The sequence below is a fragment of the Raphanus sativus genome, chromosome 1 (assembly GCF_000801105.2).
Source record: "Raphanus sativus cultivar WK10039 chromosome 1, ASM80110v3, whole genome shotgun sequence".
Lineage (NCBI taxonomy): Eukaryota > Viridiplantae > Streptophyta > Magnoliopsida > Brassicales > Brassicaceae > Raphanus > Raphanus sativus.
In genome coordinates, this window is record NC_079511.1 from 9,182,306 (window position 1) to 9,205,057 (window position 22,752).

The following is a 22,752-nucleotide window of genomic DNA, read 5'->3' on the forward strand; positions in this document are numbered from 1 at the left end:
GGTGTATGATTTTTCTCTATAAATCACGTCTTGGCGTTTTTATGCTATACTAGTTACACATCTTAGGTGATTCACACAAGCCTTGAATTAAAAATGTTGCTGCATTGAATCATATTCGTTTGTACAATCTCAGAGATATAATTAGTTTTTCTTACACGTCTCCTCCCATAGAAAACAAAGAAGGGAAACAAAACAACACAATCTGTGTGTTCCCAGAAAAAAAAAAGCACTGATGCATTTACACCTTATTAATACACTAGAAAGTTGAGATTGCAAATGGTGCACCGAACCGAAGAGAATGAAAGCCAGTTTTTATCACTCTCGCCAATGCCTGCAAAGAAGAGAAACCAATATGTCTCATTTTCTGACATTCAAAATACCAAAATTCAGAGTTTGATGACGAGACCAATGCACTTGAAAAAAAAACTGACCTGAAACACACAAAAATCACTCTTCCATGTGATCTTCAGCGCTGGATTCTTTGACGTCAACTGAGAAGGAGTACTCCTGGTCACAACCCAAGTAAGAGTCGCACATGAAGTACAGTGTGTACGACTTCTCTCCTGCTTCACTCGGTACTTGGAAATCCAACTTCACCTTTGCTTTCTTCTGCAACGAGACTCGCTTGATTGCCACCAACTGGTTCGTCTTTGTGTCCCCCACAACTAGCCACCACTCTTCTTCTTTCATCTTGGGATACATGGGTGCATCCACCGCCCCCACTTCTGTTCTCCCTTCCATGTCCCTCTCTAGCACTACTTGCAATGTCACATCTTTACCCGGGGTCACCTCTTCGCCGCCCACAACCTCGTAACTAAGGTCGATGTTTGGGAAGCGGTTGCAGAATCTGGCAATGTCTAGAAGCTTAGTGTCATCCATCTTGAGAAGCTCTTGGCGTTCTTCGTCCTCCATCTCCACAAAATCAAATACGGTTTCAATGTTTTTCTCTTGACATCTTTTGGCTAACTCCTTCGTGAAGTGAGGGAGCTGCAAAAGCATAGAGTCCCGCTCCCACATGCCTTGAGTCACCATCTGGCTAGCTTCCATAGCTAACAGAGCAAGATTCAGCCAGCCATTGCTCGATATCACATCCACCATTGCTTGAATAAGTCTGGTTGCAGATAGAAGGACCTCACGTTGATCCATTGTCAAGTTCGCGCTCATGTCTTCTTGCCTGGAGAAATGCGCCTGAAGAAGCGCGTTTGCCTTCACATGAGGGTCTGTGCAATTTGCGTTTTCGAAAGAGAACCTCTGGTGATTGATGAGCCTCCGAACTCTGTCCTCTTCGCCAGGCCTTATTGGGATCATGTCATACTCCGAAGCTGACGTTAAGATCTCGAGAAGTCCCTTCATCTTGGTTTTAGAAGACAAAAGAGAACTGAAACGCTCCATGGTGGTGTAACTGATGTAATAATAGGATGCAATCATACCAAGGTTGAGAGCAGAGAGGTCCATCTCGTCCTCTATCTCAATGCATTTACTGGCTTCTAGATCAGACAAGTTGTTCTCAACCAGCTCTGATAGGTGATCAGACAAATGCCTGTGGCTGACTCCTTGGAGATTGTAGTAGTTAGGGTTCTGGGGAAGCCTCCTGTACATTAAAGTCCATGTAAGATAATCCACAGCATCTTGCTTGTTCTCTATAACCCCAGCAACCACTTCTGCGTTAAAATTATCATGCAAGAAATGCTGGAGATTACTTTCCACAGGGAAGGCTTCATACAGAAACTTCTTGTAATACTCTTTACGAGGTGCGTAACAAAATATCACACACTTCCCGGCATTGTCAAGCAAAGGTCGATTAGCACGCCCCATCATCTGAAGCAAATCAGAGACTGCATAATCTGAATGCGAATTTTCCCTTCCATCGTAATACTGTGTCCCCATTACGACCACCAAATGTGCAGTTAATGGAGTGCCCCAACATAATGAACTGCTCATCACACAAGCCTGAATTCGTCCAGCTTCAAAGAGCTGCATCACAATCTCCTGATCAAGACTGCACAAACCCTCGTGCAAGTAGCCAACACCATGGCGCAATGTCTCCTGCAGTGTTTTCTCCTGGATTTTGTCAACAAAAGGCTTCAGATCTTCCAGTTTCCCAATCAGGAACTCAGGGCTCTGCGGGTTGTCCATGAGAGAGTAAGCCATCAGATCCACAGCAGTCAAGCGGACATGTTTACAGGTTGGAACAAAAACTATTGCCGGCTTGTTGTTGGCATGCTGGACTATAGCGGTGTACGTTGGTTTGGTCATCGCCTGCATCCTAGCTTCAAAACTGGATATATCCACTCCTTGAATGTGGATCTCCAGTGGAACAGGACGGACTCCAGGAGGGAAATTGAAAAGGCCGTGGGAACTGGCCCCAATCCACTCCCCAAGATCTTTAGCATTTGCAAGGGAAGTGGAAAGTGCAACAACCCTGATCTTATTCTCGACCTGACTTGAAATATACCTCATTCTAGAGACGACTACCTCCAACACTGTACCACCTTGACCTTCACCTATTAGATGGAGCTCATCGACAATGAAAAGACTAACCTGTTGAATGTTTTTTCTCTGTTTCCACCTGCGGGAAAGAGCATCCCATTTCTCAGGAGTACTTATGATGATCTGACCTTTATCAAGCAGCTTAATATCCAATGCCGTCTCTCCCGTTAGCTTAACAACCCGTAAACCAAGACCCTTACCAAACTTCCTCTCCCAGATACGAAACTGCTCCTGAGCTATAGCCTCTCGAGGTGCAATGTACACAACACGCATTGTAGCATCAGGTCCAGTTTGCCTTTTCTTATCTTCTTCATGCCTTAGGAATACTTCTTGATGATTCTTCAGTATAGCAAACTCGGCACATATAGTCTTTCCACTTCCTGTTGGAGCAGCAACCAACACATTATCGTTTGTGTTATACAAAACAGTAAAGACCTGAGTCTGCACCGGATTGAAATGCTTGAAATCATGATAAAGTCTCTCATAATTTGGATTCCTTAACGCCGTGACCGGGAGGGGCTGCAAGTCCAGTAGCTCTGTCGGTGGTGGGTACTTTTCAGGAAGAATAAGATGTCTGAAAGATACAGGCAACACAGTCTGCGAGCCATGCCACTTGTCTGAAACCACTCGGACAAAATACTGAGGTGGCAGCGGATCAAAGATTGGCACAGTGAAGTTTAAAGTGTGATCCTCATTAATATACTGCTTCTTCAAAAGAAAATACTCATGATGAAGGATCTTCTCACCATCATTGTCTACCACGATAATCCAAAATGGCTCAACATATTTATGATATTTTTCATCCCACTGGAAATCGGGTGTAATTGTGAGCTCCACCCGCATAACAGTTCGAGTAATAGGCTGAACTTGTGCAGCAAGAACCAATTTTGGGAACTGGTGGATGAGCTTGTGAAGCGGTCTGCCCATCTTAGAACTACCAATAAGCTCTCCTAGCTCCTGTGAGGACAGATCATAGTACCTCTCCCAGACCAAATCTTTCTTCTCCAAGTTCCTCAGAATCTCATTGGGAATTCCATGAAACTGACGAAGAGGTGTCTGGACACTCCACATCCTCTTCCCAACCATTTTAGACATGTTCAGTGCTTTCTCAGCCAGTTGAGCCCATCCACGCTTCAATACAATTTCGTAGAGAGCTCGTACAAGACGTCCAGCACTCTGAAAATGATAGAAAGAAAGGAGACGTAAGGACCAGGAAACAGATACATGCATATATCAATGTAACTAAGAGAGATGAGAGAGCGTAGAGAAAATTGAACAAACCTGAGTTATATAAACCATGTCTGATGTCAAAGAAAGACCCTCAAGCTTTAGCTGTGAAATATATGCTTGTAGCAAAACATTAATTTTTGTACTGGGCTCCTCCATAGTTTCCTTGATTGGAATTGGGACACGATCCAAAATTTTTGCTAGTTCCATCTTCTCATCTTGCCGAACAGTCACATACTTGAACTCCTCGCTGAGTGAGAATAGACGATAAAGATCTATATCACCCATCGTTGGCTTCAAATGTTCATTGTATGTAGCTATGGTCCCATGAGTTATGTAGTAGTAGCTAGCAATGCGTCCCAAATCAGTGACTTGGAAGTATCCACTTTTCCTGTCATACTTGACCAAGTTGTTCTTGTCCAAGATAGTAGCAGCTGAATGTATCTGCAGAAAGAACAATTCAATTAAATATTAGATACAATTTCCATAAAGGATTTCTAAAAAAAAGCAGCTTAGAGCAATGATATATCAAATACTAAATCTATATTCAACTTGAAAGAAACAAGGCACGCACAAGGATCCAACTTTATAGGCATATAATTATCGCACAGAAATTTAAAAGTAAATAGCAAGAGTTCATGTTAATGCAGGTAAGTACGTACCAGGTCAGCTCTTCTTTCCTCCAACACTACATCTTTTGCAAGGGCATCAGGCGCTAGACCATACAGCGTTGGATTACGAAGCATACGTATATACAGATAGGTATAGCCAAGCCAATGACAAGCCTCTCTAGCATTTTGAACGGTTCCAAGAACAATTTCAGCATTAAGCTGATCAGCAAGTTTGGAAATAAACTGGCTTTCAATAGGTAGTTGCTCATTCATCAAAGAAAGATAATACTGTAGCTCTTTGTGGCCAGTTATAATTATACCTTCCCCATGTTGGTCATACTGAGGTCTTCCGGCACGACCAAGCATCTGCATAACATCTAGAGGACTCAGCTCCATCCACGCCCCTTTCTCAGGATTATAGACTTGGGTTCCTTTTATTATGACAGTATGTGCAGGCAAATTCACACCCCATGCAAGAGTTGCAGTCGATACCAAGACTTGCACATGCCCTGCACCAAAAAGCGCCTCAACGATCTCTCGGTCACCCCTTGTTAGCCCAGCATGATGAATAGCAAAACCGAAAGGCAGAAGATCTTTCAGATCATTATTCTTAATAAGTGAGACTTGATCAGCAAGCACTTGACGACTAGCACAATCATCTTTCAAGAATCTGCTGGCCTTATCGTTAGCAACTGCCTTGTCTTTTATTGCTTTTGCAGTTTTTGCTGTTTCCTTCCTCGAATGAACAAAAATAAGGACCTGGTGCTCTCCAGCCCCAGCCAATACTTTCTCATAACAAATGTCATTCATCAACTGGAACCTCTGCAACGGTTTTTTCACACTGATTCCAATATACTGCTGGCCGAGGGGCACAGGTCTGTAGCTGCGATCAAATTTAAACAACCCTTTCTCAAGATCAACCCGCAAAAATAAGGCCACATCTTCATAATTTGGCAGTGTAGCCGACAAACCCACCAGGCGAACATTCTCCTTCGTGGTTTCAATCTGCCTGAGAGTCCTTGCAACAATGCTTTCAAGCACAGGCCCTCGGTTATCATGAAGAAGATGGATTTCATCGATTATAAGAAGTTTCACAATCTGCGTATAAGTGCGATCCCCAGACTTCCTGGTGATGATATCCCATTTCTCTGGTGTTGTAACAATTATCTGAGTCTCTTCAATCTCTTTCCCACTAAGGGACTGATCCCCACTGAGTTCCCTCACTGTAACTCCATAATCCTTCAAACGATTAGACAGATTAGTGACAACCTCAGCAACAAGGGCTTTCATAGGTGCAACATAGACAATTTTGTAATCTCCATGGTTAAATGTTCCATCTTTGTTCATATGATTTCTAAGTTGCTGCAGTATGGTGAGCATAGCAACATTGGTTTTCCCAGAACCGGTTGGAGCACACAGAAGAATGTTATCTGCGTTAAGCAAGGCAGTCTCATACACTTTGCTCTGAACTCTGTTCAACTGTGTCATTCCTTTAAAAGCAGGTTGAGCCCAATGTGGCATCTCGGTGATTTTCACAATCCTCTCATTGATATCCATCTTTTTAGAAACCCATGGCACGTGAACTTCTTCATATCCCTTTCCATGTTCTCTGTGAGAGCCAGGGGGAAGCTTGCACGTCTTATTCTCCATCAAGAGACCACCCTGGTCAAAAGCCAAGCTCTCCAGGTCCAGCATCTGACGCTGACCCTTCAACCAACCACTCTCTAAATCTCTATCAGTAACATCTCTCCTGCCTCTACCTCCATCTCCACCAGCTTCGTCCCTCAACCGCCGGGCTTCTTCGTTAATACTTTTCTGCAGGTTCTCCTCCCTCTCTTTCGCAGTTGCTCTTGTTGCATGCAACTGCTCCACGATTGCTGCCAACTCCGGGCTCAACACCCTCATCTCCTCTTCAATCCGATTCCTCTCATCTTGGTCTTCTGCCCTTGCCAAACGGGTGCACCACACAACTTTAAGGCGGTTACGCAGCAGAAACTTAACAAGGCTAAACTTCTCGTACTGAAGATGAGCAAGCAGCTTGTTCTCAACATCCCTATCATCATCCCCTTCGGCGAGTATCTTAAGCAGCTCTTCTGCGAGCACCTTGCACCGTTGTGGATCAATCTCCTGCTCAAAAGCTTGAGATATCTTCCTCTGGAGCCAATAGGCATTAATCTCCAGAACATTCAGACTCGTGCCCTCATTCGCATCTCCTGCACCCTCGTCACTTCTCCCTGCATCCACCTGCATACCACCATCTTTCTGAGGCTCTTCATCCTCTCCGTCTTCCTCCTCCTGGACAAAACCAGGATCACTCTCCTCATCCTCTTCTTCGCTCTCATCAAACTCAACAGCCACATCACCAAGCACGTCATCCTCATCAGCCTTACCATCACCACCCTCTTGAAAGTCCGTGATCAATCTCCCCAAAGAAACAAGCTGATCAAACACCTGATCAACCTCTTCAGGTATAGGATTCAGCAGCTTCCGAATCTCCTCCTTCTTCACATGATTCTTCACCGCATCGTTCTTGAGAACGGCCAGAACCTCATCCGCCGCACCACCAGCAACACTCAAAGGCAAACCACCAAGCTGCCGCTGGATAAGACCAAGCATAGCCTCGTAAGCAGCCCTAGTCTCCTTAGTCTTGGGCTGATAATAAGCAACATCATCCGTAGTATCCGTCAGCACGCTCTCTTCCCTAAGACGCCTCCTCTTACTCCGCCGAGCAAGAAGAACCGTATCATCATCCGCCACCACACCACGTCGCTTCTTCTTCTTCTTCGACGACTCCTCAGGCCTTCCTCTAACAACTCTGTCTCCAAACGACTTGGGATCAATCTTCCCCCGTAGAGTCTCAGGTTCTCCTGAAGGCTCGTGCGTAGGACGATTCTCACTCGTTAGCACGAGACTAGCGTTGGCTCTGTAATCGTACTGCTTAGACCTCGCGTGAGCTTCCGCACCGCCTCCCGTGTTCGTCATCGCCTAAAAAAAAAACCCTAGAATTCAAAATCAAAGCAGATTAAAACAATGTTAACCACCAGAAACGGAACGTTTCCTGTCGATTTAGAAGAGGGTGAATCGTCTAGAAGATACCTTCCTATCGATTTGGGTCTCGCGTCCTCTGACTCCTACAGATTGATTCTTATATATACGAACGATGTTCGTGCTGCGAAAGTGATTGAGCTTGTCGGTTTCGTGAACGACGGTTTGTGATATAATGACTTTGGATATTAATTGGGCTTATAAGCAATACAATTCAAATTTACTAGGATGGGCCTATAAATGTTTCATATGCTCAACGGATGTATAGTATGGGCCTTTTATACACGTTCCGTAAGTATTTATGGGCCTATGGCAAGCTTTGATAAAAGTTTGAGCCTCTTTCTCTCCGGAGACTTTATTACAAGAATACTATAAAGGTCAATTTTTTCAATTCTTCACAACAAGAATCGTTGAAAAAATATAGCGTGCATGTAATAATGAAAGAGGAATGGGAAGACTTTTAAATTAATGACAGGGACATGGGGAGCTGATTACTTTGAATGCAATCTTAGATTAGTAGTAGTAAAAGGAAGCACATGCATATGAGACACAAGGTTCATGTGTGATCATGTGAAAACTGGGCGGACAAAATAAATAAATATCCCAAAAATATCTTTAGCTGTTTTTTTCAAAGGCTCAGAGATGATATTTTTTTAAAACATGAATTTTTCCAGCAAGAAACAAAAAAAATATGTAACATGTATAGTTTACAATTGTGTCAAAAATAGATCAACCGTATGTAATGAACAATGACAAACAAACAAACAAAGAAACAAAAGAGCAAACCACATAGACTCGCATATCAGTTATCACGCGTCTCACGTATGTACGCCATACGCGTGTGACATATTGCGACGAAGTTGAAAATAAAAAGTTCCAAACGCAAAATGTTGAAAACCCACGTAGCCATAGCACTGATCATGTGACATTGCGTCTGTTTGCATTGTCTTCATAAGCTTGCCGGAGATACTTACTGCGAAATAGATGAGATAAGAATTGAATATATATAATAAAGATTATATATATGCAGATCATGGGTTAAGTTTTTCATAAAATCTTATCGGTTATTCGATCTGCTGCTTAACCAAACTTTAAAATGGTTTCAATTGATGTTAAAGATAGCCGAATCAATTGATGTTAGGATATCGAGTAGACTGTACCGACTAAAACACAAACTCAAATTTCTCATATAACTGGGATTTAGTTTCAAGGAATACTTGAATCCGAAGAAGTATCGTAACACATTCTCTACCATTTTGACCACAATCATGCAAACAGTACAATGGTTAATTGTATTGTCGTATTCTTTTCTGTCAGAGAGTTCACAACTGCATTACATCTATCAAAGTAAATGACAAAATCCATTATTAAGATCCGTTTATTTTTTTATCAAAAAAAAAGATCCGTTTATTTAGCAGCATATATTCTCATATAAATTTTACTTTGGTAAAATTGTTGCATTAAGTTTTGTCGTGATATAGCTGTATATTCTACGATTAGATCTAAGATTCTTGAAATTATACTGTGTTTTCCCCGTGAAATACAAACATTATCTGATCATATACTTATCTAGTTATATTGTAGGAAAAAGTGACAAAAAGTAGTATTTTAGTGAACACTTTTGATATGTATACATGACTTTCCATGTGAAGAACCGACTTTCCATGTGAAGAACCGTGTCAACATTACTAGTTCCTGCATAGATAAACATATAGAGAACCGTTAAAGAGAATTGATAAGGTCAAAAGATGGATCGCGACGTGACATGCCACCAACCTAAAACTCATCCTCACCGCTTCATGCATTGACCTATACATTTCAGAAAACGTGAAGAGAAATAAGATCGAGTTTCATCCACTAGTTAGTAAATATAATACAAAATCATTTCGTGCAATTTAGAAACCTCTAACTAGGTCAATCCACAAAATTCAAAATAATAAAATTTCTATAAGTTTTCTTATATAATCGTGTAGTAATTTTCTGGAATCGTGGGAATTTAGATTTTAATCTACAATCTCTTTTCACACCTAAAATTAAAGAATAATCTTTTTGCTAAAAACTTAATTCCCCAAAAAAAAATCAACACCTAAATAAGTACATTCTCAATTCTAGTATACTAGTGATATTCCGGCGCTACGCGCCGGATTTGTATGTTTTTTCTTACTTAAATTTATAATTTATTATATGGTCTTAGTAAAGAAAATATGTAAAATGAAAATATGTAAAAGAATAATATTTTCTGATTTTTATAATAATTAGCTACCGTAATATATTATTTTGTTTGAAGTTATTTAGTTCAAAGTAAAATAGCATAAGTAGTTGTTACTAATCGATTTAATAAAAATAGAATAAAAATTAATAGTCGTAAAAAAAGTTTTTTAGTTGGAATCTTAAATATTAGTGTCATAGACTGAGCTTTCTTTCAAGAAATGTTTAAAAGTGTTAAATCATAGGAAGTTGATTAACGCATGTAAAAACACCTGAGAAAGAAGATGATGCATAAGAAAACTACTACTTTAAAAGTAAGTAATCATTAACTGGTAAATTGAAATAAGAAATTGGGGTACCTTCCCATTAATCAACAACATATCAACCCTAATATCTTTCTTCTTTCTTAACATTTCAAGTTTGCCAAAATTGTTGTAGCCTAGTTTGAACATCTCTACACTGATTTGTCTTTAACTCCGAGCAATGAAACTGGAAATTCGACAATGATTGAATTGGAAAAAGTAAAGGGAGTATCGTCCGAACTCTCACACCATCTATACATATACAATGAAACTAAGAAAGCAGGAACTAAAGAAGCATTCAATAAGAGATGGTGAAATGAATGTGATTTCTAGATTGATTATATGAATGATTACGTCGATTGCGTTAAAGAAGGAGAATTGTAGAGGATATATTCTCCATTGTCAACATCAAATACAAAAAAAAATCCTACAAACCAGTGTTTTAAAACCCGACCCGGACACTGAATCAGATGATTTACCGAATTACTGGATCATTGGATTAACTGCAGATGAATTGTGGGTTAATAAATAAATTAGTTTTATTATACAATAATATATTAGCTATGAAAACAAATATATATAAAAACTAAAGTTAAGAATTACATACAAAATATTAAGAAATAGTTTAGACTATTTAAAAAAGTTGTAACATAAGAATTATGACATCTAAAAAAATCAAGACATTTTCCAATCCAAAATAAACCAGAATTAAAACATTATTGTAATAAATTATCAATAACAAAAATAAACTAAATTTTAAAACTTACCAATAAATTTTTTTCTAAATTTGTCACTTCATCATTTTGGGATATTTTTCAGTAAGAGCATTCTCTAATTTATTATAATCAATCTCGCCTGGTTTTTCTTCTTCAACAATCCAATTCTGTTTTGTAGTTCATATGATCATATGATTTTATTTTTTTTGATCTGTAAATTAAAAATGTAATGATTTGTATTAAATTAAATTAAATAAAAAACTAAAAATAATTTACTCACCTTTCTTGCCAAAGTAAATTGTAGTGTAGGAGAATAATAAGTCTCATCGTGCTTCAGTCTGTTTTACGGACGTGCAGCTCAAGCACAATCATGACTCACTTTTTTTGCAAACGTAAATTGTATTGTAGAAAAAGAGGAAGACGACAATAAAACTGAAATTTCAAAATTTTAGTTAGAAATTTAGAATATAAAAAATAATTTCAAAATATAACTTAAACTAAAAATAGTAAAAATAAAAATTATCTATTGGTTCAATCAGTGCTGCAATAAAACCCAAACTCGATTTCTATTGGGTCAGAGATTTATCAGTTCAATTACGGATCTGTGTCAGATTCAAAACACTCTTATAAACGCTTGGACATGTATCAAGAAAAGTTTAACCTCTTTCCCTCCATTTATTTCATAATTAATACCCAAATTCATTAAATTTAAGTTGAAAAAATATTTAAATTATTAAAAAGAAAATGCCACATGGCATTTTTCCCCCAAGGAGATAAAAAAGCCAACTTTATTAGTATAGACTGAAATTTCAAAATTTTAATTAGAAATTTAGAATATAAAAAATAATTTCAAAATATAACTTAAACTAAAAATAGTAAAAATAAAAATTATCTATTGGTTCAATCAGTACTGCAATAAAACCTAAACTCGATTTCTATTGGGTCAGAGATTTATCAGTTCAATTACGGATCCGGGTCAGATTCAAAACACTTTTATAAACGTTTGGACATGTATCAAGAAAAGTTTAACCTCCTTCCCTCCATTTATTTCACAATTAATACAAAAATTCATTAAATTTAAGTTGAGAAAATATTTAAATTATTAAAAAGAAAATGTCACATGGCATTTTTTCCCCAAGGAGATAAAAAAGCCAAACTTTATTAGTATAGATATTTGTATAGCTGCCTCATCAATTAGTTACTCAAGTTGATGATATTGTTAGTATAGCGGCTACTCACTTTGTTGCCAAATCTAAAACTACCAAACTAATTAGAATTTGGTACGCGTATTAATTAACGTTGCTTTTCAATTTTTTTTTTTTAATAAAAGTCTTCTTTTGCTCGTCAACGGTTTAATTCACGAGTACAATAAGCCAAAATTAACAAGCTAGTGTCGTGATATGTTCACGATATAATATGCTTCCGAATATTATAGTTTACCACCGAATTCAACGATGGATTACCGTAAAATTTAGTATGCACAACTTCAGCCGAGAGGTTGAAAAGGAGAAATTCTCAACTTCAGCCTATTCGAAAATGGGATGGACCATGAATTGATTGATAGTAACGAGCATTAGCTGCATAGGGTATCAATAGATCCATGTCACAGGCTCACGGCGATATGCAGACTAGATAGATGATTTAATTTACTTGACAATTTATTTTTTATTTTTTCCTAAAACATTTTCAGTAATAACGTATGTTCCATTTTCGAAAATGATTTTTGCTACGTGAAAAAAAATGTTGCTTATTTTTCACACAAAAAAATGTTGCTTAGTAACACAACTGAATTCCACAGACTAATCCATATCCACAAGCTGTACATAATTATTTTAGTATTCGATGTAACATCGAGTTAAGAGATAAGAAACTACATCATCATTTGCTTTTGATGGAGGAAGGAACATCAGCAAGCAATCAAATAATTCATGAGCGAGAGAATGAATCCCTAACTCTAAGAAGAAGAACATCGTTTTACGTGTACAACAGAAAGTGAATATCCGTTTTGGTAACAGCGGGTCCCATCCTCCTCACGCGCTGCTTTACTCGACCCGGCCTGAAACAATCAATGTTTTCATGGAACCATATCCTTTGTTTACTTCTAATGTTTTTCCTAAACTTAGAATGAATGCTATTTTTTTCCTAAATATAGAAAATTGTAATATTTTTACACTGAAATAGAGAAGATTACATATAAATGTTTTACAATAGCTTTTGTTGGTAACAGTAAAATATAATAATAATAGTAATAATAATAATAACAATTAAATGTTTTAGAACGTGTATAATATAAGAAGATTTAAAGCCAGTTTCAAAAAAAAAAATATAAGAAGATTTTAACAGCTGAATCTGAAAACATGCAAATATGACAAAGAAGATTTATTTATTCTACTCTGATCGGTTGTTTAGTTGTATGTATCGCAACTTTAAATCTGTTAGCTGGAAAAATATAGTAGTTTTTTTTCTTTTTTTGCTTAAGGAAAAAGATAGTAGTTGAAGATAATTGTACTATATCCCTAAGATGTGCCCAAAATAAATCATAATCATAAGCATCAAAACTCTCTTTAGGTTTACTACAGTAGAAAATCTATAAAGATAGTAGTTGGATTCTCTTTTTCACCTTTTAAAAAAATGAAAACTAAAATTCATTTGCTTTGTCCGATTGTACAAAACAAGACAATTTATAAAACGTATAAAACTACATATAAACATATGTAATCAGAAATATTTAATTTTAAGGGTATATTCAATTAGATACTGAATTGTTTTGTATTAAATGATAATCAAATGATAATCCATTATTATTCAAACGTATATAGGAAAAACACAATTTAAAATTTAGTATTATTAGACTTGTCATTTTGTAAAACATTCTAAAAATTATTGTCACTGAATAAATTTAAATTGAAAAAAATGAGATTCTAAAACATTTTTAAAAAAAATCACACTAAATTCTCTAATTCATCTACAATCATTTAAAAATCACTAAAATAAAATCAGTTCAAATTTTATCAGTAATAAAATATTTGTTATAAACTTCATAATATCACCTAAAAAAATTCATAATCGACTATGCTATATATTTGATGAGTTAAAATCTTTTTTTAATGATAGTAACAATTATGAATATAATAATCAAAAACAGATACTGAATTTATCAATCTTAATAGTATTTGGATAACGTCGAAAATTACGTAGTTATACCATATACGCTATTTATTTAGTTTTATGAAGATAATACATAGGTCAATTGAGAAATAAAATTAAAAAAAATAATAATCTGTTTAAGGAAGCCCTCTGTGCGAAAGAGAGGCTTCTGGACGTTCTCCTTCTTGTCCTTCCTTATACAGCTTTCCCTGAAGCCAGCTGTTTTCTTCTTCATCTCTCTCTCTCTCGTCGAACTCTTTACGCTCGCTCTCAAATTCCTTCCTCTTATCAAATCATCAGCATTGTCTACCTTTTCCGATCTACCTATCTCACCATTCCAAATCTCCCTGATCTCGAGGTTTGTTTTTTTTTCTCCGGAACTTTCTCTGATCTCCGTCAATGTCGGTTTAGTCTCTGGTCAATTTTTAACCACCGCGTGATCTCCCTTAATTTTCGCTAGATCTGGTTGCAATTTCGTTTCGATCTGATTTGATCCTTATCCGCGTTTTGATTTTAGCTGTGATTCGTCGTCGTCGGTGCAAGCTAGCTGTGAAAAATGCCGGTGGAGGTGGAGAGAGACCAAGGAGAGGTGTCGGTGAAGGTCGACATGGAGAATGCTGCGACTGAGATCATCAAACAGGAGGAGGAGGCGGTGGCGGTGGCGGTGGTGGCGGCCCCGGCCTCCAAAGAGGACGTTGGGAATGGGATCAACAACAACAATGGCAACGGAAACGATACCGATGGTTCCTACGTTTTCGTTACGGAGAACGATACCGTTGGAGATGATGTTGATTCCGTTAAGCCGGTTGGTGATGATGATGATGCCAATGTGGAGAAAGATACTCTGAGTCCTGAGGAAGGTAAGGTGGAGGCTAGTCAAACATTGGAAAATTCTGGAGAAGAGAAGGCGATTCATGTACCAGAGGAAGTCGTTGAGATCCCAAAGTCAGGAGCCGAGGATCTTCTTGAAAAAGGTGTGGATCAACAGGATCCTGGTGGTAATGGGCATCTTGAAGTTGGGCGTGGTGGTAAAGTGGAATCTATTAAGGAAGGGGATCAAAGTGAAGATTCTGAAGTTGGATCCAGGGATATTCCAGAGAATAATGCGGAAGATCCGGCGGATTTGCAGGGAAAGCCTGAAGGTATAATCGAATCTGAGATTAAAACAGATGTGGAGGGACATCAAGGGGATATGGCTGAAGCTCAAGAAAAATCTGATCTGGATGTGGATTCGGTTGAAGCTCAAGAAAAAACTGATCTGGATTTAGATATGGTTGAAGCTCGAGAAAAATCTGATCTGGATGTAGATATGGTTGAAACTCGAGAAAAGTCTGATCTGGATGTAGATGTTTCTGAAGATCTTCAACATAACGATGACGTAGCAAAGCCTTCCCTAGGTGATTCGGATGTGGGAAGTGAGTCTAAGGTTTCTCCAACTGACCCTAATGATGGAGGCATGGGTCTGGAACAACCTACGCTAACAGATCCAGCTGATACCGTTAATGGATCTGAAACTGTGGATGATCGCGCTGGATCTGAATCTGTAGCAGTTTTGGAACCTGTTTCTGCTGAAAACGGTCACCCTCAGGTAGAACCAGAGGTTGAGAAAACTGGTGATGCTCCATTCACTTCGGAGGCGGAAAAAGTCAATGCTTCTGATGGTGATGTGTTGGCAGACTCTGGAACCGTGGAGGTTGGTGTATCAGAGGTAATTAGTGATGTCCCTACCGAGAGTCAAACTCCGCCTGACGTCAGCTTAGAGTCCCACACATCTGGCAAAGATGGTGTTGTTGAAAACGGTGATAGCAACCCAGAATCTGAAGCGATTCAGGACAGTGATTTTGCTGACAACAACAAGGTGCAATCTGAAGCTGGAGCTGTTGATACTTCCGCGTCTGATGAAAGTATGAATACTCATCAAGAATCTCAAGATGCCAGCGAACCTGGTTGTGATCAAGATGGAAAACAAGACATAGCATCTGAAGTTACGGAAGTTCTCGAGGCCCCTGCTTCAGAAGAAAGCAGTGATGCTGTTATTGTTTCCAAAGACAGTGTTTCGGTAGCTCCCATTTCTGATGATTTATCTTGTACTAACCAGCAGGAGCCAGAACGTGGTGAGATATCTGGGATTGTTGAAAAACTTCCATCCCATGAGCTACACGAAGATGCAACTTCTGGCAATGACACAAGTGTAAATCTAAACGATGACACCAGAAGTCAAGGTTTCTCAGAGGATCATGCTGTTGATACGAACCAGAAGATCCAAGATGATTGCAGTGTTCAGTCAAAAGAAGTTACTGACGTGAATGACGAACATGCTCCAGTTGAGAAAGTTCAAGAGAACAACTCCGAAAGGGACTTAGATACTGGCGGTGATGTTTGTCTAACCTCTGCTGAGGAAGTGAAAGAGCTACCTACAGAGGATCATTCTGGGAATGAGAGTGCCGACGCCATCTCTACAAACATCAATGGATCATCAAACTTGTTGGACTCCAAAACCGCTGTCTCTGAGTTGGCAGAAAGCTCGGCAGAAGGAGCGGTTGGAGAAACAGGCGCTGTTGCAACGAAATCTGAAGCTGGGGAACCTGTTAAAGAAAGCACTGAACCACATGTTGTTGCACCCGCTATTCAATTTGGTGAAATAAACAGAGAAGTCCATTGGGGTTCAGAAGTGAATGTTACCATCCCTGTTGATGTGTCTAAAGATACACCTTCGGAAGAAGTTCTTGTGATGAAAACAGATGAAGAAGTTGATTCGAATACTGAGAGCTTTGACAGCACAAAAGCTCCTCTCGACAACAATGATCTAGTAAAGGTAAGCAAAGAGGAGAATTCGAGGGAAGAAAAAAATGAGACAGATGACGCCAGTGCCTCAGTTGCATCTGAAACCAAGACTTGTGCGCAGAATCTTGAATCTAAAGTGGTTACATCTAGTGATACCATCACAGAAGCTACAGACTGCGTGAACAGCAACCATGTTGAAATAAAAGAAGGTAATAAATTAGTATAAAATGAAATTAGGCTATTTACTTCTTTTTTTTTGAGGATGGAAAGACTGGAGTTGACTGTATATCTACATTTTGGTCTTCAGGAGATGCTTCTAAAACAGATGATAAAGTAGAAGGTTCTGCACTTGATGCTTCTGAAGGACGCACTGTAGCGGCAGAGATTGAAAAAAGACCTTTCTACTTTCTACCTAGAGTTCCAAGATATGATGACGAGAAGTTAGCTGAGCAACTCAAGCATGCTGAAGCGCAGGTTGAACAAAAAACACAGAGTCGGGATGCTCTTAGAGAGGACATCCAAAAGATACGCGTAAGAAATGCTTTTGAGATCTGTCATAACGTGAACATTCTATAGTAAATTTGGCTCTGACCTTCGTTGAAATGATTATTTCTAGGCAACATGCAAGGACTATGATATCAGTTACAAGGCGGCCATGGCAGAAGAGAGATCGGCAAGAAAAGCAATGCATTCTAAACGGCAGGAGATTGAGGCCCTTCAGTCTGTGATTAGCCTGGTTAAGAGTGCTGCCTCTGTTGACGATATTGATTCAATGGTAAGGCTCCCTGCAGATCACATTTCATGCAAAGTTTTGTTACAATAGTTTGCTTGTCAATCTTGATTATGCTTAATCTATCTTATTGCTCTGCCAGGTGAATAATATGGAACACATGATACAACACGAGACTCTATCTCTGAATGAAGAAAAAGGATACATTCGGGAAATAAAGCAGTTGAAGCAACGCCGTGGTCAGATATCTTCGAGTATGGGTACCAAGGATGAAGTTAAGCAAGCATTAGATGACAAAGAGAAAACAGAAGAGCGTTTGAAGGTACACTACACTCTATACGATCTAGCAGTCATCTTTATGTCCCATCTGGATTTCTTTAGTTGATAACCCGTTCTTGTCTCTCTACATTGATTGAAACCTATTTTGTCGGTTAAAGGATCTTTATTTCCTTCTATTTACATAGCGTCCATCAGGGTGATTTAGCTATATCGTCCATTCTTTGGGGATGTCATCTACACAGTGCATAATGTGACATTTCTGTTAATGACAGATGTTGAGAAAGGAACTTGACGTCCTCAGAAGCGATCTCTCAAAAGTCGAAGCAGTCACAAAAGCTGCTAAGAAAAAGTGTGATGAGGAATGGGAAGTGCAGAATAAACTGCAACAACAGTTCAGAGCTGCTGATGCTGTTCGCCAGGAAGCATTTGTGCACCTACAAGATTTGAAGAAACAACAACGAGAAAAGGTACCCAAAGAGCATCTGGAACCAGACATAAACTGAAAAAGGCTTGCATCTATATTTAGCTTAATCCTTCATTTTCTTACAATTTCTTTTTGGTTTTGCAGAACAAATATTTCTTCAAGTATAGAGATGATTCAAGGGCAGCAAATGAAATGGCTTTGAAGAAAGATAGAGCAGCCCTGCAAAGCCTTTGTTCTGACCAGGTTTAAGCACAAGCCAAACAAATAAATTTCAACTAAGTTTTTAATCCCTGTATGTCGGTTTGGTACTCATTATAGCCTTCAAACAGGTGGAGAATTTCATGAATATGTGGAACAACAACGAAGAGTTCCGCAACTATTATGTAAGATGCAACACAAGGAGTACGTTAAGAAGACTAGGAACACTAGATGGACGATCTCTTGGCCCCGATGAGGAACCACCCCGGATCACTTATGCTGCAAGAACTGACAAATTTAGAACTGTGAGTGACAGGGCAGAGAAACATGAGACAGCTCCACCAGTTTTAGCAAAACAAGAGAAGGTCGTTAAATTTGAAGGTTCAAAAGTCCAGAACAGTGGAAAGGATATTCCTAAACCGGCTGAACAAAAGAGCCAGACCACGAAACCTAAGAAGGCCGTCAAGCCAGACCAGCCTCCACCAACTGTCAAGGAATTGGTGTCTGCAAAAGAGGAGATAGAGAAGTCAGCAACGAAGGAAGAAGAAGAAGAGCCACCTAAGTTAACCAAAGAGGAAGAGGAGTTAATTAAGAAAGAAGAGGAGAAGAGGAAACAGAAGGAAGCCGCGAAGATGAAGGAGCAGCATCGCTTGGAGGAGATAGCTAAAGCTAAAGAGGCAATGGAGAGGAAGAAGAAGAGAGAAGAAAAAGCAAAAGCAAGAGCTGCTCTTAAGGCTCAGAAGGAAGCTGAAGAAAAGGAGAAGGTAACTTTTTATTATTATCTAGTCTCTCTCGCAAGTATGATATGTTGGGTCAAGAACGATTCAAAAACTCTTGTGCTTGTCGCTGATCTGATGCACAAACTCTCTATTATGTAGGAACGAGAAAAGAAACTAAGGAAGAAGGAGAGAAGAAAGGGAGTTGTTACATCAGAAGAGACGGCAGAAAACCCAACTGAGACATCAGAAGCTGTAATCGAAACTCCGAGGGAGATTGAAACTCCAAAGAAACAAACCGCTGAGGAGAGCCAACAAATCAAGAAGTCCCACAAAGCATCATCACAGTTTCTCAAACAAAACAAGTCTAAATCTATTCCACTACCTTTAAGGAACCGTGCAAGCAAGAAAAAACTGAGGCAGTGGATGTGGATTGGACTCATAGTTCTGGTCGCCCTCGCACTGTTCCTTCTCGGTAACGCAAATCTCTCCTTCTCTCCAGAAAATCTGTGGTTTATATAAAAAGAGTGGCACACTCTCACACACTTTCCCCTTCGTGCTTTTCTATAGTAAGTTTTGTTGGCTACTCTACTCATCTTTACCTAGTTTGGATTGTGTTTGGTGTTTTCTATTTATTTTGTTCTTAAAAGTGGAAGCTCTGATTCATTGATTTCACACAGACAACAGACATTAGATTGGTTTTGCTTGCTGGGTATTGTCTAAGAAACACGATTTTAAGTTTTGTTTTTATACCATAATATATTATTATAGCAATAATAATGTCTTCTCTTCTTCCTTTCAAACCTGAACCATAATGTCTCCAAAACTCAATGTCTAAACTGCTATTGTAGTTGATAGCATTTAGTACCGATTGTTGTCAAAGTAAGGACCAACATCCATTCTTGGTGTTGGTGAACATCTTCATCTACCTATCCCTCGCATTGATCCAATTTCACAAACCTTTCTAAGTCCAGGGGTGTCGTCTGACGCCGCTCGGTTTGTTTATGTACACTTGAGTTGGTGAATCTGTTTCATATTCTATATTTTGATCCAAATAGAAACAGCTTCAAAAGAGTCAAAGTTGAAAGAGTTGTTGATGACCAACTTAGGCGCCGTGATGGACTAGGAGACAACCATACTCTTTGCACCACGTCTACTTATTCCAAAAGAGACTCCCATGCCTTTATAAGACATGAAACTCGTGCCTTGTACTATAACTAGAAGAAGGAAAAGAGGCATGAACAATAAGATATTATCAAATTACACCATAAAATGTTATATATTATCTTCTTAAAATTGACGTGAACTCTCTGTGGTCACAGACTCACAGCATCACCTACAACGATATATGTTTGACTCTAACATCTAAATTTTAATTCCGTTTTCATGACCCATAAACTAATTACTAACCATAAAGTAGTTAGTTTCGTAATATTAAACTTCAGATATGTGGAAATTAAGATTAGGAAAATGGTTGCGTTCAAACTCAGCCGAATCTTTTTACATTCACAGGACACGTGACTTCTAGCTGCCCGCATTACTATTCTCACATCCTTCTCCCATCGCTCACTGTATTAGTTGACATTGGAAAATATATTTATATATTTTGTCAGCTAAAAGGGAATATCTATAAAGAATCATAATTTGCGCCCAAAGAAAAAATATGGTTTGAAAGAAAATAACACGTAACTGAAAATGTACAGACATAATGCTACAATTGTTTTCAAATGGTTTGAAGAATTATTTTCTCAAAGCTTTAAATTTAGTGGTTTAATATCACGATCTTTTATAGCTTGAAGGTTTTCTAGATAAAAGATTTTTATATGTTTGTTTTTGCCTTAGATTGAAGTTGTCAGATCCCAAGCTCACGAAACAGTGAGTTGGAATAAGTGGTTAAGATAATGGAAAATAATTGTACTAAAATATTCGTGAGTCATGTCCATGTCCAATGAACCTTACCCTCAAAACTTCAAACAAGAAAAGTTAAATCTGTACTAAAGAGTTGCTCATTAGATTTCTCCTTTTTATCGTACATCGTATACATTGTTTAATGTTAAAACGTAAATGTTCTGTTTGATTTATCTTAATTTTTATTTTAGCAAGTAAAACATCAAAGAACAATATTTTCATAATGCCATCTACCGTCTATTTTGAAACAAAAAACACTATATATTAATATTATATAGTGGTTCGAGAAGTAAGAGATCATAAAACAAAACAAAATATGCCCTTTTTCAAAAAAAAAACAAGTTTTGAGAAAAGATTGTTTAAAGATAACAAAACAATTTTAGTGATTAGGACTTGTGGCCTAATGCTTTGCGTTAACGGCGGTGCTTTGACATATTGATAATTAATTTGTATTCGAGGGGTTATATGGGTACATCCGATTATACTTTGAAACTTCAGAAAACATTCTTGTCAAAAAAAAAAAACTTCAGAAAACATGAAAAAAATTCGAGAGCAGCACTTATAATCTGCGGGAAAATATTGATTTTATGAATCTTTAGCATAAAATATATTGGAGATGAGACGAATATTCACAGATCCTTTACAAATATATATGGGGCAGATTTATAATCTTATTGTAGGCAACATTATATTCGTGTTTCTAAGCAAAAAAGGCATTATATTTTTGTTTGTATAATCAATAAAATAAAAACCCGCCGTTGTTGGTGGTAAGAAGCATGTTGTATGTTCCTTTTCTTCAACAAAAAAAAAAGAAGCATGTTGTATGAGGAAGTCAGAGAGATTGGACTCAGTCGAGACCGGCCCTGAGATTTAAAGAGTTATAACTTATAAGTGATATTTTTAAAATTTCAGGTAAAACTTTTTGTAGATACACTAGGTGATTTTCCCGTGCTCATGCACGGATATAAATATTTATATAGTAAATACATTATAATATTTTATTTACACTATGATAGTTTATTAATATTTTTATTTTTTTATTTATTCTGTTATTTATATTGTAATCAATATGCATGGTTTGTTTTAAATAACTTTGCGTTATTTTAATTAGATTATAATTTTGGATATATAATATCTCGACTGTTTGGTTATTATTTGGACATATTATATAACATTTACTTTTTACGATTCAACTAAGATATTTTGTTATACAGATTAAAATTTTGATTAATTTTGTTATTTTTATATAGTTTGATTCTTGCCTTAAATTCGTACATATATATATTTGGTCGGATTATGTATAATTTAATATATGTTGTTTTGAAAATTAAATAGTAAAAGTAAACTAAAGTGTTGATCGGTTCAAAATTACATCTTAATTGTAATAGTTGGTTAATATATTTGTAGTATAATTTGAGAATTTTATATTTATTTAGTAAAATGTTGAGAATAAATGATAATATATTATTTTTATTTATTGTTTGACTTTGTATAAAATAATTTGGATTGGTCTAGTTACTCATTTGTGGGTATATTTTGTTATATATTTCCGTTAAATTCAAATATAACTATTTCTAATCTTATTCAACCAAATCATATTCATTGTATTCATTGCATTAGTTTGGTTTTCATATTAGATGTGTATATATATTTATGAATGGAATATTTGTAAATAGCCTATGCCTATGTTAATTTTATAGTACTTGGTAATTTGGAATATGATAATTATCACAAATAAAATTATAAAAATATAATGATGATAGGTATGAAATTGCATGAAAATATAATTGATACATTCGAAAAAGAATATTAGTTCTTTATATTAATATCAAGATTATTTTTCTAAAATTTCCTATTTATGAAATCATATTATATATAAAAATTATTTTCGGTTTAAGTTTATAAATATTTTCTTTATCATACATGTTATTTGAAAAATATAAAGGGAACATAAAAAGATTAAATTA

At 37.4% G+C, this 22,752-nt stretch overlaps 2 protein-coding genes across 3 annotated transcripts; one reads left to right on the plus strand and one right to left on the minus strand.

Moving 5' to 3' along the window:
* Positions 1-82: 82 nt before the first annotated feature.
* Positions 83-7,540, minus strand: LOC108861844 (DExH-box ATP-dependent RNA helicase DExH12). Of its 2 annotated transcripts, none has more exons than XM_018635819.2 (5): positions 7,425-7,540; positions 4,380-7,327; positions 3,772-4,161; positions 432-3,666; positions 83-331 (listed from the first exon to the last, which is right to left on the minus strand). In XM_018635819.2, the coding sequence occupies exons 2-4, from the start codon at positions 7,308-7,310 to the stop codon at positions 448-450; spliced, it is 6,540 nt and encodes a 2,179-aa protein (XP_018491321.2). In that variant the 5' UTR covers positions 7,311-7,327; positions 7,425-7,540; the 3' UTR covers positions 83-331; positions 432-447. The 2 variants fall into 2 exon arrangements, with proteins under 2 accessions (XP_018491321.2, XP_018491326.2); XM_018635824.2 differs by having other exon boundaries at positions 4,380-7,313; positions 7,425-7,512.
* A 6,382-nt stretch (positions 7,541-13,922) lies between these two features.
* Positions 13,923-19,672, plus strand: LOC108805823 (uncharacterized). Its single transcript, XM_018577784.2, has 9 exons — positions 13,923-14,104; positions 14,264-16,739; positions 16,838-17,061; positions 17,147-17,305; positions 17,403-17,582; positions 17,812-18,006; positions 18,108-18,206; positions 18,293-18,925; positions 19,040-19,672. The coding sequence occupies exons 2-9, from the start codon at positions 14,303-14,305 to the stop codon at positions 19,397-19,399; spliced, it is 4,287 nt and encodes a 1,428-aa protein (XP_018433286.2). The 5' UTR covers positions 13,923-14,104; positions 14,264-14,302; the 3' UTR covers positions 19,400-19,672.
* Positions 19,673-22,752: the final 3,080 nt, after the last annotated feature.